The following is a 15608-nucleotide window of genomic DNA, read 5'->3' as shown; positions in this document are numbered from 1 at the left end:
AGGATAGTGCCAAGAGTATATGACAGAATTCCTAATTACTAGGACAAGTATGATAAAAGAATCTATGAATGAAACTAAGAAGGATGCAACATTGCCATAATACGCAGGAAATGGAGGTTGCCCAAGATCAAAGAAAAAAGATAACCTAAAAGAGCCTGAGCAACCAAGACAGGAGGAAAACAACAGAAGAAAAAGAGAGTCAAGCTGTGTGTGCTTCATAAGGGAAAGGAACTTCTGAATACATTCATCAAGATAACTCACTCAGGGAAGGTGAAAAGAAAATTTATGCTAACAGAATAACTACAGGTACAGCATAGGATGACACAGGTCAAGAGGACATTCCATCAAGCACCTTCTAAAATCCAAGTGAAACTGATGAACAAGATGGGGCTTCTCAGGAAAATAAGGGTTGGAAGATAAGAGTTCAACCAAGCCAGCAGGATAGAAGTTAAGGAAAATTAGCACAACAATGGTAAGGGTAAGAAGCCAAAAAATAAATAAAGAAATAAAGAAAAAAAAAAAAAAGGGAGAGGGGATGGTAGGGCAGGAAAGATGGCAGAGTAGGAATCTCTAGGAATCAGTTCTTCCACCAGAGCAACTATTAAACAGAAGGAGCCACCTGAATTAACTATTTTGAAACTTCAGTTGTACTGAACAAAGTACAAAATCCACAGAAGAAAAGGAGGCAGAGGCTGGTAAATGACAGTAAATACCAGTAAATCACTCTCTCTGTAATTTGCAGCAATTACCAGTGCCCATTCCCAATTCTTACAAGAGGCAGGAGTGAAGTCCAACCCATGGAATAGCTTACTGATACCAGAGAAGGACATAAAAATTCTCTTTCCCATGACTGGGGTGGAGTAGGAGAGTGTACTGGGACAGCCAATCGCTACTCACTGCTCTTTTTTTTTTCTTTTGAGGTACCAGGGGCCAGAGACTGAACCCAGGACCTCGTAAGTGGGAAGCCAGTACTCAAACACTGAGCCACATCAGCTTCCCTGAGTTGTTTTTGTTTCATTTGTTTTGCTTATTGTTTGATTTCGTTTTTTCAGGAGGCACCAGAAACTGAAGCTGGAACCTCCCATGTGGGAGGCGGGAGTTCAACTGCTTGAGCCACATCAACTCTCTAACTGCTTCTGATTAAATACTTCTGATCCATTTGGAATGGATAAACAAAATATAGTATATACATGCAATGGAATATCATTCAGCCATGAAAAGGAATGAAGCATGGAATAAAGTTCTGATACATGCGGCAACAGAGATGAACACTGAAGACATAAGGTCAAGTGAAATAAGTCAGACATAAATGGACAAATACTGTACAATCTCACTGATATGAAGTAACTAAAATAAACAAATTCATAAAGTCAAAATCTAGACTTAGGTTACCAGGGTCAGAGTAGGGATTAGGGTGTTAAGGCTTAAAATGTACAATTTCTACTTGAGATGATGGCAAAGTTTTGGTAATGAATGGTGGCAATGGTAGCACAGTATTATAAACATAATTAACAGCACTGAATTATATATTTGAATGAGACTAAAGAGAAATTTACGGATGTATATAAGATACTAGAATAAAAAAAATTTTAACACAGTAAACACTAAGTTAAACCATGGGTAGAGGTAATAGTACAACTATAAAAATGTGCTTTCATCAGTTATTAACAAATGTACCACACTAAAGCAAGATGTTAATAATAGGCACATACAGAAAATGGTATTTTATACATGATTTTTCTCTAAACCCACAACTACTCTAATAAAAGAAGAAAAAAGGGAAAAAAGAAGGGAGTTGGGGAAGCATTTGAAAGGACTTGTACTTAAGGGTCATCAGTCCCCACTAATGAAAACATAATTTATAACAAGAACCAAAAGTGTCTGTTTTCTAAAGTAGGCTGGAAGAAGAGTTATTCCCACAAAGAAAAACAAACTACAAAGTAAGCCTGTCTCAGAGAGAAGTTAACCCATTAAAGTAAATCCCCAGGAACAGAAAATCCATCCAGAGGAACTATTTCATGACTAAATTAATGAATAGATCTGGATTAAGTTTAACAATACCTTTCAATGATAGTAGAGTTCGTTCTAGTGAACTTAAAACTGCAGCTTCATTCCCAGAAGAAACCTGTTGCAGGAATGTGTCTGTATGGTGATTCCACAGAGAGCAGGCAAAATTATAAATTCCAGAAGCTAACTGCAAAGAAATATCAATAAACTTTGTTTACCTATAATTTTGTTATAGATTTCAGTAATTAGACCTACAAAGTAATATTTTGGCTTTATAGTTGATAATACATTTTTCAATGAGATTTGAAATAGTCAACAGTTACTTAGGGCAGTGTTTCAAACTTTTTCAGTCACAATGCACAGTAATAAGTGCAGTTTACATTGGCTGCTGCTATGCACACACACACACACTCTCTTAAAACAGTAGTTTTATGAAACATCCTTAGCCTAATATTGCACCGCAGTTTGATCATCTCTATTTTTACTCTTCTTTTTTTTCCTTCCACTAATAGGTTACACCATTCCGTTTATAAAACACTGATTTATGGTCTGTTATTATGTCAGGAAAATCAAAACACTAAGATACACAACGGTGTCAACTTTCTGTGCTCAGCCAGTTCAACCAATTTTTTGGGGGGGGGGGGTAAATGCAGAAACATACAAACCACATGGCTTGTCAGGCTGCTTTCCTAATGAAAAGACTGTACTAAAAAACCCAACTCTCATGTTGAAAATGCAGTTAGCCTCTGCATCCCAGTTTGAGAGAGAACCATCTACCAGTGATCAGTTTTCCCCTCCCAGGGGTCCCAGAGCAATCCAGCGGAACCTGAATGGCCACTTACTTTAAATGAAAATTAGATGAAAATGTAGGAGTAGTTACCATGAAAGTATACTTAAAAATATATTTCATTAGTCAAGATATATCATTTTTCAGTGATTAACCACTATGCTTGTAGGTTAGATATCAGATATCAGTCAGAAATGCAATCTTGTTAAGGTCTCTATGAAAAAAAATTCCATTTCTATTATTCCAGGTAAGTAACTTTAACAGCCTATGCTTATAGATGTAGAGAAACGGATTCACCAGACTCCCTGGTGACCTTGCACTTATCCACACAGGCCAAGCAGGCAAAGGCTTGAACTGCAACTAATATGAGTCTTGTCAGAACATCTTGTGATCTTCCTGGAACACAAGAAGATAGGAGGTTTGTAAGGAACTACTACAAGCCCCACCTCCACCACCCCTCCCAATGCCCCTTGGAAGGCTATCATGAGACAGTTTCTCATCACCTCCAGAGACCTGATGAGGTATAAGGCTTTCTGACCTGACCCCTCAAATTAGAGCTGCAGAATGCAAAACCGCTTAGCTGCAGTCTAAAACTATGTCCTCAGCAATGCCGTATTCCTACAACTTACAGTCATCAGTCTCCTTATGTTTCAGTGTCATAATTTTATATGTGTGGGACAAGGACCTTTGCTAATTTCCTTTCTCTGTCCATATTAAGTAATAAACTGCATCTAAAAGTGACTGGTTGTTTCTTTACCGAATGAATTGGTCACAATGTGGTCCTCCCTTATCTTGTGTGTGTGTTTGGCAACAGGTACAAAGACTACTAACTCTCACTTTAACATATTAAGTACATACACAATGTATTCAAAGAGCAAAAACAAGTTATTAACCCTCATTATAGTCAATAAACTGTAGTGATCATTATCTCAATCAGTACAATATTATAGCATAAGCAACAGTATCATAGTCTAAGGCTGACATAATCCCATGAAGCAAACATTCAATCTGATCAGAAAGGACATAATCTGAAGGGGAGAAAAAAAAAGCTTTACTTGAGGAAACCTGTAAGTTTTACTTACAACTTAATAAACTGTAAAATCACTGAATACCTTTCTTAGCAAGTCAAGTCCTTCCAAAGAGTATCAGAATAAAATACATGTCAAGAATTGGAAAATCTATCATTCTTATTCTTATTACACTTACTATTTAATTTTAAATTATAGCATCCTATAGTTTTCCAAACATATAAATCATAAAAATATTTATCCGTCAGAAGAAAGCCAAAGAATGTAAGATAGGAGGAAAAAAAGAAGGTAAAAGTAGGATTTAGAGTGAGAGAAGCAGGAATTCTACACAAGATCTAAAAGTTAAGTTTCAAACAAAAGTGTAATTTCTTAATGTAGCAAATATTTCAACCAAAAAAACAGTAATGTAGAGCCTTGGCTATTGTTCTTTAGATCCATTTTGTACTTTGTCCTTATGCAGTAAACAAAATAAAACCCAAAAGATGCCATACCAAATTCCAAGTAAAAGCAAAAAATTACACTGAATCAGTGTCTTACTTAAAACAAAATGACAACTTGAATTATTGTATTAAACGTCTTTGTACCTCCTCCCTGTAGCTACTTGTTTAACATTAACTTCTACATATAGATTTTTTAAAAACTGTCCAAAAGGATTGTCAGCATTACTTGAAGTCAATTGAAATCTTTCAAGACAAGTAATGCATGTGAGGAATTTGGATCCTAGCCAAAACTCCTGTGGGCTCTTTCAGGCCCTCCCAAAGGCAATATACATGCTTGACCTATGCTTTACCTGACAGTCCCTATGGGAAGAAAATTGCCCTCCCAAAACCAAACTGCGTACACAGTGCATTGCAGTGTCTGAAGGGAGTTGCAGTCAAGGACTCAGGGACCCCTGGAAGGTCATGCTCTTACACTTACCTGCATTCAGAAGCTCAGGCCGCCTTCCTCAGATGCCTCTTAACCCTATCCACCTTATAAGGGGAGGGAGAAGAAGTCCTGAAGACACTTTTCTCCATCCTGACTTAGTATTTAGTACTTTTCCACCTCCCAGCCCTCAGGTCCAAACAATTACAGAAGTCTTTGGTGTAGGGTTCCCTCAACAATGAGAGATCCCCCCATCTCTACTGCTCCATCTGATTGTTCTGTGGGTGATAAATGGAACAGGAAAAACAGGTGCCTTCTCCAGGTTAGACTCTTGCTTATGATATTGGAGTAGATGATTAAAAGCTTAAATGTTGCTTTCATTTTGGCTTGATGTCTTAATTGGTTACTTTTGACACCTGGCAGCTCAGCTCAGCTCTTCATATCAGGATACAAGTATTTATATTGAGAATGGCCATGTATATGACAAATAATATTGACAAAAAAGTTTCTATTTGAGTTGGTAATAAAGTTTTGGTAATGAATGGTGGTGATGGTAGCAAAACATTGTGAATGTAATTAACAACACTGAATTATATATTTGAATGTGGTTGTATTAGCCAAATGGTTGCTAATGCAAAATACTTTAAATCTGTTAGCTTTTATAAAGGGTATTTATTTGGGGTATAAGCTTACAGTTACCAGACCATAAAGCATAAGTTACTTTCCTCACCAAAGTCTGTTGCCATGTGTTGGAGCAAGATGGCTGCTGGTCTCTGTGAGGATTCAGCCTTCCTTTTCTTCCAGCTTTTTCCAGTATCAGCTGTAGGATGGGATAAGTCTTATCTCTCTCCCATGGCTCATTTCTCTCCAGGCTCAGGTGCTCTGCTTTTTCCACAAGGCCAGCTGTAAATTATCAGGCTCTCTCTTCTCAGGGCCTCTGCCCTGTCTAATGGAGCCTTCTCTCCTTCCTCGTCTATCTGCTTCTCTATGTTTACTTCCTGCAGCTCCAATATCAAAACTCTAACTTTCTCCTCTGCCATGTTGTTTTCTCTGTAAGTCCTCGCCCACCAAAGGGACAGGGAATCAACATTCTACTGACGTGGCCCAATCAAAGCCTTAATCATTATTTAATCAAGTAAAAGTGAAACCTCTGAATTTAATACAATCTCATCACCCAGAGGAACAGGCAAGTTTATAAATACAATCTATTTTTAGAATTCATAAACAATATCAAACTGCTACAGTGGTTAAAAGGGGAAATTTTAAGGTTGTATCTATATTAATAAAATAAAAATTTAAAAAGAAGCATAGGATTGTGTAACCCCAACAGTGAACCCTACTGTAAATAATGGACTACAATTATAAAATAAGTTCTTTCATAAATTGTAACAAATGTACCACACTAATGCAAGGGTGTCAATAATAGGGTATAGAAACTGTATTTTATACATGCTTTTCCTAGAAACCTACAACTTGCCTAATTTAGAAAAAAGTTAACAAAAAATGAGTAGTGGGAAATGGATGTGGCTCAAATAAATGGGCTCCCATCTACCATATAGGAGGTCCAGGGTTCAATGCCCAGGGCCTTCTGGTGAGGTCAAGCTGGCCCACGTGGAGTGCCGGCCCATGCAGGAATGCAGCCGGGCGCAGGAGAGCTGCCCTGCGTGGAAGAATGCCTTGCGCAGGAAAAGCCACCCCGCACAGGAGTGCCAGCCAACACGGAGAGCTGGCGCAGCAAGAAGACACAACAAGAGACACAGAGGAGAGAAAATAAGAAGAAACAGCAGAACAGGGGAGTTGAGGTGGCGCAAGGGAGTAGTCGCCACTCTCCCACTCTGGAAGGTCCCAGGATCCGTTCCCGGAGCCACCTAATGAGAATACAAGCAGACACAGAAGAACACACAGCAAGTGGATACACAGCAAGTGGATACAGAGGGCAGACAACAAGCAGAATGGGGCGGGGTGGGGGAGAAACAAATAAAATAAATCTTAAAAAAAAAAAAAACTGGGTAGTAATAATAGATACAGATTGAACCCTCCTCTGAGCTAGGCACTACTCTCAGCACTTTACCTGTATGATTAAGTTGGTATAAAAGAAATTGTGGTTTTAGACAGTGAATCTTAAATCATTATAACTATGCTCAAACACAAATTTATTAATCAAAATAGGAACCTGTACAATCAATACACTGTTGCCAATGAGAAATGTCTTTTCCTGTAGCATAAAAATCCATGCTTCTGGATTCAATGAACTCTTGAAAAGCATTTTCTGCATCCTGCTGCTTGTGGAAGTATTTTCCCTGCAAAAAGTTGTCAAGATGACTGAAGAAGTGGCAGTCAGTTGGCAAGAGGTCAGGTGAATATGGAGGATAAAGAGAACCTTCATAGCCCAATTCATTCAACTTTTGAAGTGTTGGTTGTATAACACGTGGTTAGGCATTGTCGTGGAGAAGAATTGGGCCCTTTCTGTTGACCAATGCTGGCTGCAGGCGTTGCAGTTTTTGGTGCATCTCATCAATTTGCTGAGCATATTTCTCAGATGTAATGGTTTGGCCAGGATTCAGAAAGCTGTAGTGTATCAGACCACCAAACAGTGATCGTGACCTATTTTTGGTGCAAGTTTGGCTTTCGGAAGTGCTTTGGAGCTTCTTCTGGGTCCATCCACTGAGCTGGTCTTCACTAGTTGTTGTATAAAATTCTCTTTTCATCACGTCACAACCTGATGAAGAAATAATTCATAGTTGTTGCGCAAAATAAGAGAAGACAACACTTAAAAACAACAATTTTTTGGATTTTTGATCAGCTCATGAGGTACCCACTTATCGAGCTTTTTCACTTTTCCAATTTCCTTCAAATGCCAAATAACTGTAGAAAGGTCAACATTGAGTTCTTTGACAACTTCTCATGTAGTTTAATAGGATCAGCTCTGATGACTGCTCTCAATTGGTCACTGTCAATTTCCGATGGCCTGCTACTACACTCCTCATTTTCAAGGCTCTCATCTCCTTTGCAAAACTTCTTGAACCATCCACTGCACTGTACGTTTGTTAGCAGTTCCTGGGCCAAATGCATTGTTGAAGTTGCAAGTTTTCTCTGCTGTTTTACAACCTATTTTCAACTCAAATAAGAAAATTGTTAGAATTTGCTTTTTGTCTAACATCATTTCCATAGTCTAAGATAAATATAAAATAAATAGCAAGTAATGTCATTAGCAAAAAATTAAAATCAAGAAATGCACATTAAAATGATACAGAACATAACCACATTTATTTAAGCATGTGTGTCAATATCAAATGGCAAATTTCAACAACGCAAGACCACAATTACTTTTGCACTAACCTAATAGGTATCATTATTCCCCTTTTACAATAAGAAAACTGAAGCACAGAAAGGTTAAGTACAATGCTCAAGATCAAAAAGCACAATCAAAAAGAGGAGGAAACAGGATTTGAACCCTGGAAAGCTCTTCAGAGGCTGCATTCTTTTTTTTTTTTTTTAAGATTTATTTATTTATTTAATCCCCTCCCCCTCCCCCGGTTGTCTGTTCTCTGTGTCTGCTTGCAGCGTCTTGTTTCTTTGTCCGCTTCTGTTGTCTTCAGCAGCACGCCGGGGAAGTGTGGGCGGCGCCATTCCTGAGCAGGCTGCACCTTCTTTCGCGCTGGGCGGCTCTCCTTACGGAGCACACTCCTTGCGCGTGGGGCTCCCCTACATGGGGGACACCCCTGTGGGACACAGCACTCCTTGCACGCATCAACACTGAGCATGGGCCAGCTCCACACGGGTCAAGGAGGCCCGGGGTTTGAACCGCGGACCTCCCATGTGGTAGACGGACGCCCTAACCACTAGGCCAAGTCTGTTTCCCAGAGGGTGCATTCTTAACCTCTATCTTCTAATGTCTTTCAATATAGTAATTAACAATTAAATGCATAACAATTTTATGAAAGAGATAAGCAGTATTTGTATTAGTCATTTCTATTTAAACCATTTGATATCAAAATATAAGCTAATTTTAAGAAGATAATATAGTACACATTCAGAATCAATGCAGTGCTATTTAAAAGCCTGTTCTCTGAAAGTTATGTAATAATTCAAAAATTCAGTAATGACAGAATTCTCTTTTCATGACTCAAAAAGGGTATCTCCACATTCCAACCAAAGTTAATACTGCTGTCCATATAAAAGTAAGTAATGGTATGACTCAAAATGTCCTCTAGCAAGTTCTTCAGTAAGTCTCACCTTGTGCACTACTTAAACAGAAAACTGGGTCATTTTCTTCTATTTGTATAGAGGACCTATGCAAGATACACCTAACATAAATTGATTTTTTCTTAGTTATATGCAGATAAATCAAATAAGTATAGATATATACAAATATATATGTACATATTTGGTTGGTTTTACTTTAAAACTATACCACTGTTTTTCTTGAGAGAGGTGAAAAGCCATAGAATAACACAAATTTGGGGTCATCAAAATATCCACATAGGCCCAGGAACATATGGATTAACCCCAGTTATAGTTTGTACTATAGTAAATGGTTCCTTCCCTATGTATAAAATTCAGATAGACAACAGGGTGTAATGGAGAACTCTGGATTAAAAATTAGAAATCTGTTGGTTTTGACATTAAATGGCTTCATCTAAGATCCTCCAAGTTTGAAATTCTGAAATTCCATTGTGCTTGGCCTTATCTGTGCTCAGCCTTACTTGTAATTTGGAGCTAGTCCCGTTCACTAGTCATAAGAGTTATAGGTCCTTTTATGCAATTCTCAATACTCCCCTCTACTCTCCTCTACTTCCACATGGTAAACTCAGTAAAGAAAAAAAGATGGTTAACCATTCCCTAGTTTCAGAACTTAAAGTTAAGATTAAATTTGACAGAGTTAGCCAAATGGAACCTAACACCAACCCAAAAAGGGAAGCATTAAAGGAAAATATGCCACCTTCAGTCACCAGCATATTTTTGAAATCATGTCAGATTTGATTTTAAATGTATTTTAGAATAATGGTAGTTACAGCAAAAGGGCAAAACTGTTTTAACTGTTATAATTTTCCAGGCATTATTTCTGTTACCAGAGGAATGTCTCCTTTTCAAAAATCTACAACCTGCATATATACAATGAAAATTAAAGTGTACACACTTAACATAAATTTCTTCCCACTCACCCACAATACAAAGGATTTTTTAAAAATTTTAAAACCCACAGAACATCTCTGAATACTGTACCAAAGATTCTTTCTTGCATAAGATTTGGATAAAATGAGGATTTCACCATGATGGAACCAATGTCATCAAAATAAAATTCTATTTGCTCTGAAATGCTGTCCTTTTTCCTATTCATAATTTGTCACCAAATCATGTGTAAGAAAGTTTGGTAATTCAGGTTCTACTCCATTCCACCTTCAACAACTTTCATCAGTGTTTGAAATATTTACCTCTACTTCTCAAAAATATAAAATAATGCAATAAGACCTATAAACCTATTAGTAAGCAAAGTTAGATCTTGATCTATTAAATCTTCCCTCTTCCTCACCCTTAAAAATAATACTAAGTATAAAAGTACTACTTTAAATAACGAGAGATATAAAAAACCCAGCCCGAAAGAAAGTACAGCCTGCCCAAGAATGGTGCCACACACACGGAGAGCTGACACAAGATGACACAACAAAAAGAAACACAGATTCCCGGCGCCGCTGATAAGATAGAAGCAGTCACAGAAGAACACACAGCGAATGGACACAGAGAGCAGACAACTGGGGGATGGGAAGGGGAGAGAAATAAATTGTAAAAATAAAAAATAAATCTTTAAAAAAAACACACACACAACATGCTTGGCACACAATAACCATTGCTGAATGAAGGCATACAGCACTGAGAAAAAAAAGAAAGAAAGAAACTGCTGTATGAAAACTAAAAAAGAAAAAATCCATATTCTCACTTGTTTCATATTCCAGTTCTGGAGTTAAGTGCCTGGTTAAGGACATTAGGTATCTATTAAAACTCCATTTTAGGATTATCTTTAGCTAGCCTACAAAAGAGAGAGAGAAGGAATGAAAAAGCAATAGCACTACCATTTCAGTCCAAGAATGAAATGAGGGAGACAGATAAAGAAGGAATAAACTACAGGCAACTGCTGGGAAAGAATACTACCAGTAATCATACACCCACAAGCCCTGCACAACCTTCTATCTGTTCCAGAAAACACCAACTGATGTATGTTTATTGAAGATTCAGCTGGAAAGGAAAAAATAACAAAGCAAGTAGGAGGAATAAAAAAATTTTTTCTACCTTTTCTTTTAAAAAAATGTGGATGGGGAAGGGAACATTCAGTGAAAAAATATGCAAATATCTTTTTGTCTTATTTTTTTATATTACATTAAAGAAATGAGGTCCCCATATACCCTCCACCCCCCTCACCCTACTCTCCCCCCATAACAACAACCTCCTCCATCATCATGAGACATTCACTGCATTTGGTGAATACATCTCTGAGCACCGCTGCCCCTCATGGTCAGTGGTCCACATCATAGCCCACATACAGTCCACCCAGTGGGCAAAGGGAGGACATACAATGTCCGGTAACTGTCCCTGCAGCACCAGCCAGGACAACTCCAAGTCCTGAAAACGCCCCCAAATCTCATCTCTTCCTCCCACTCCCTACCCCCAGCAGCCATATCTTTTTAATTAAACATTTTAGGTCCTGATTCATGAAAATCCCACACACCTGCATTTTATTTTTCTAAACTAGAAGAAATGGTGCCCCCCACTGAATACAGAGTGACTTTAACTGAGAAACACAGACTTGACACCTTGAAATATCAAAAATGTGCATGAGTTTTATTTATTGTAATATGTCAAATATTCTTAAACTTTTTTGGCCCCAGGACCATTGTCCTCACAATTTTTTCCTTAAAAAACATTAGCGCCAAAATCTTTTAAATCGGAGTTTTCTAATTCATCACTAATAATGAGGCAATAAATATTCCCATAAATTGTAGCTGCCAAAACCTGTTTAATCTGAATCTAATCAACAAGGTATACAAGCCAAAAAAATACAGGTAAGACTTTCTACAGGACAACTGACCTTTTAACAAGGTAGCAGTACAAAGGGAGATTGAAAAAAAAGGAAATGGATACTTTTTCTAAATTTAAAAATACTTAAGAGACCCAACCAAATGCAAAATGTATTTCTTACTCATTTTTTTTTGGCTCAAAAAATATTTTTCTGAAAATATATTTGACAATGAAAAAAACTAGATATAAGTATTAAATGATATTAAAGAACTATTTTTACTTTTCTTTTTTCTTTTAGATTTATTTATTTCTCTCCCCTACCCCCCCAACCCCAACTGTCTGTTCTCTGTGTCTGTTTGCTGCGCATTCTCCTTTGTCCGCTTCTGTTGTTGTCAGCAGCACCGGAATCTGTGTTTTTTTTGGTTGTGTCATCTTGTTACGTCAGTTCTCCGTGTGTGCAGCGCCACTCCTGGGCAGGCTGCACCTTCTTTCGCGCTGGGTGGCTCTCCTTAAGGGGCGCACTTCTTCCGCGTGGGGCTACCCCACGCAGGGGACACCCCTGCATAGCACAGCACTCTTTGCACGCATCAGCACTGCGCATGGGCCAGCTCCACACGGGTCAAGGAGGCCCGGGGTTTGAACCAGGGACCTCCCATGTGTGGTAGACGGACACCCTGACCACTGGGCCAAGTCTACTTCTCTATTTTTACTTTTCTTAAGAGGGATAAAAGTTAATGATTATATAAAAACAAATCTGGGAAGCAGACCTGGCTCAACGGTTAGAGTGCCCGCCTACCACATGGGAGGTCCACAGTTCAAACCCAGGCCTCCTTGACTCGTGTGGAGCTGACCCAAATACAGTGCTGATGTGCACAGGGAGTGCTGAGCCACGCAGGGTATCCCATGTAGGGGAGCCCCACGCGCAAGGAGGGCGCCCCATAGGGAGAGCCACCCAGCACGAAAGAAAGTTCAGCTGGCCCGGGAGTGGTGCCACACACACGGAGAGCAGACGCAGCAAGATTATGCAACAAAGAGAGACACAGATTCCCAGTGCCGCTGACAAGAATACAAGCAACAAAGAAGAACACACAGCAAATGGACACAGAGAATAGACAACTGGGGGGTGGGGAGGGAAGGGGAGAGAAATAGATAAAAATTAAATTAAGAAAAAAACAAAACCAAATTTTTTATAGATTAATACTATAGTATTTAGTAATCAAATATCATGAAGTCTCTAAAATACCTCAAGAAAAAGAGGTAAAGCAAAAATAGCAGAATGTTAATGATTGTTATATCTCAGTAATAGGCATATGGCAGTTCATATTTTCTCTTTACTTTTTGATACATTTTTGCATTTTCATAACAAGATATTTTAAAAGACCTGCTGGTATATTTTTAACAGCAGAAAAGGTAGTCAATTTAGGAATAATCAATTTTTTCTTTAATAGAATGCTTAAATATAAATGTTTCCCCTTCATCATGACATGCATATATATGAAATTTCATGCCTAAAGCTTGGATGGTACAAAACCTATCTCAAAAGCAATTTCCAGCCAAACTGCAGATATCTCTCAAGTGGTATTTAAGTACTAACAATGAAAAACAATCCTAAAGACAATATAACATCTGCTATTTTACCTTTTACCTAAGAAAATAATTTTCTTCTTGTACTCAAACCTACCATTGCTGCAGTTCAGGCCCAGGATCACTACAGCCCATCTTCCAGGCTGCTGAGGTTTAGTTTTTTGCTAAACCATAAAAACACTTTCTCCACTGGTGCTGAGAAACACTCAGGCATCCAAATTATCAACTCACTAAAGGTGGAGAAAGAGAAACTGCCCTCCTCTCCATATGAGACCCTAACCTTTGTTCACAGCTGTATCACCAGCATCTAACACAGTCACCATCAAAGAACTCAAATATTTGTCAGATAGATAGATGGATGGGTGTCCTTTTGAACAAAACATAAGTCAGTACTGTTTTAAGGAGCTACTTATAGAGACTTCAGTGAAAAGGTTTTTCCATTTTTAATTTTTATATTCTTTATTCTAAGATTCAGGCAAGAGTCCTTGAGAATCATACAGGAAGGATACGGACCATGCTATATACTCAAAATCTCATTTGCCCAATGCACATTTTTTAAATCTAGCTTGTTACCTTGGGTCTCCTCGCCACTTCCTAAAGTAACTTTCCACCAAAATGCTCCTTTATTTTGTATTAATATAAGCCCAGAGTAACACACACAAACACAAACTGAAATCGCCACAGGTTCATAGCATAAATGACCGTTTATAAATTATAGGAGTTATTCTTTGAGTAATATGTTTAAAAAGCCACTATAAAAGTAGGCAACGTGGGAGGGGAAGTGGCTCAAGCAGTTGAGCTACCACACAGGAGGTCCCAGGTTCAATTCCCTGTTCCTCCTAGAAAAAAACAAAAACAAAACAAGCAAAACAAACAATAAACTCAAGGCAGCCAATTTGGCTCAGTGACTGAGCATCGGCTTCCCACATACGAGTTCCCAGGTTCAATTCCCAGGACCCAGTACCTTAAAAAAAAAAGGTAGGCAATGCAGGACAGAATCTGGAACCAACACAGCATGCAGTGCCTCAAACAAACAAAAGTGAAAACAATAGCTATTTAACAACTTGATAATTTCCTTGTAAGCCACATTTATCTTAACTTTTTATTTTGAAATATCTTCAACAAAAATAAATAAACCCCATATAGAGAACTCCAATATACCTCTATCCCTCTTCCCAAACTCCCAGAGCCAACATTAACATTTTGCCACATTTGTCCTCACTCTATCTTATCTAGCCACCTGTCTATGTATCATTTTCTGAACACCTGAGCATAGGTTACACAAATCATACTCCTTGAACACTTAATATTATCATATACCTTTCCCAAGAACAAGGATATTCAGCTATGTAACCACTTTAAGTGCAGTTATCAAGTTCAAGAAATCTAACTTTGATATGAAGCTTAATCTATATTCCAAATGTTCCTTTTTTTACTTTTTTATTGTCTCAATAATGTCCTTTTTTTGTTTTTTACTTTTTTTGTTGTTCTTTTATTTATTTTCTTATTCAATAATGTCCTTTTGAGCCTTCTCTCCTCCCTTATTACATGTTGTTCAGGATCATGTATTGCATTTAATTGCCATGATCTCTTTAGTTGCTCCTTTATTTCAGTAAAGGAATATACATACAATGTAAACAATCCCATCTCAACTACTCCTAAGCATATCATTGAGGGGAATTAATCACATTCACTTTGTTGTGGTACCCTCACCACCTTTCATTACTAACCCTTTCACATTTCCCCAACTCTATATCCATTATGTATTAACTCCTCACTCACTCTGTCCCCCACTCCTGGCAACCTATACTCCACTCTCTGTCTCTATGAGCTTGCACATTCTACACTATTTCCTTTGTAGTTACCATGGGACTTAAATTTAACAACCTAAATCTATACAATCTCAGATGCTTTTATACCAACTTAACTTCAGCAGTAAACACAAACTATGTTCCTGTACAAATCTGTCCAACAACTTTATGGAGCTTTTTGTTATGTGTTGTTTTGTTTTCTAGGAGGTACAAGGGATTGAACCCAGGACCTCATATATGAGAGGCAGGCACTCAACCATTGCGCTAGATCCACTCCCCAACTTTATTGTAGGTTTTGTCACAAATTACATGTTTGTATATTATAAGTCCCAAACCACTGATTTATCATTACACTTTAAACAATAGCCTTTTAGATCCTGTAGAAAATCAGAAGTAGAGCACATGGTACATGTCATTCCTGTATGATTCCCAATAACTCTTGCCTGAATTTTAAAATAAAGAATATAAAAATTAAAAATGTATAGTTACAAACCAAAAATAAAATAGTACTAG

General features: G+C 37.9%; 1 protein-coding gene across 1 annotated transcript in view; it reads right to left on the bottom strand.

Moving 5' to 3' along the window:
• IPO11 (importin 11) overlaps positions 1-15608 on the bottom strand; it is a 256004-nt gene that overhangs the window by 159340 nt on the left and 81056 nt on the right. The window contains exon 6 of the mRNA XM_058309280.2: positions 2062-2194. Coding sequence (XP_058165263.1) covers positions 2062-2194 — 133 coding nt within the window. The remainder of the gene's footprint in view (positions 1-2061; positions 2195-15608) is intronic.

This window comes from Dasypus novemcinctus, chromosome 2 (assembly GCF_030445035.2).
Source record: "Dasypus novemcinctus isolate mDasNov1 chromosome 2, mDasNov1.1.hap2, whole genome shotgun sequence".
In the NCBI taxonomy this organism is placed as follows: domain Eukaryota; kingdom Metazoa; phylum Chordata; class Mammalia; order Cingulata; family Dasypodidae; genus Dasypus; species Dasypus novemcinctus.
The sequence above is the reverse complement of the archived record's forward strand: the minus strand, read 5'-3'. Positions and strand labels throughout refer to the sequence as shown.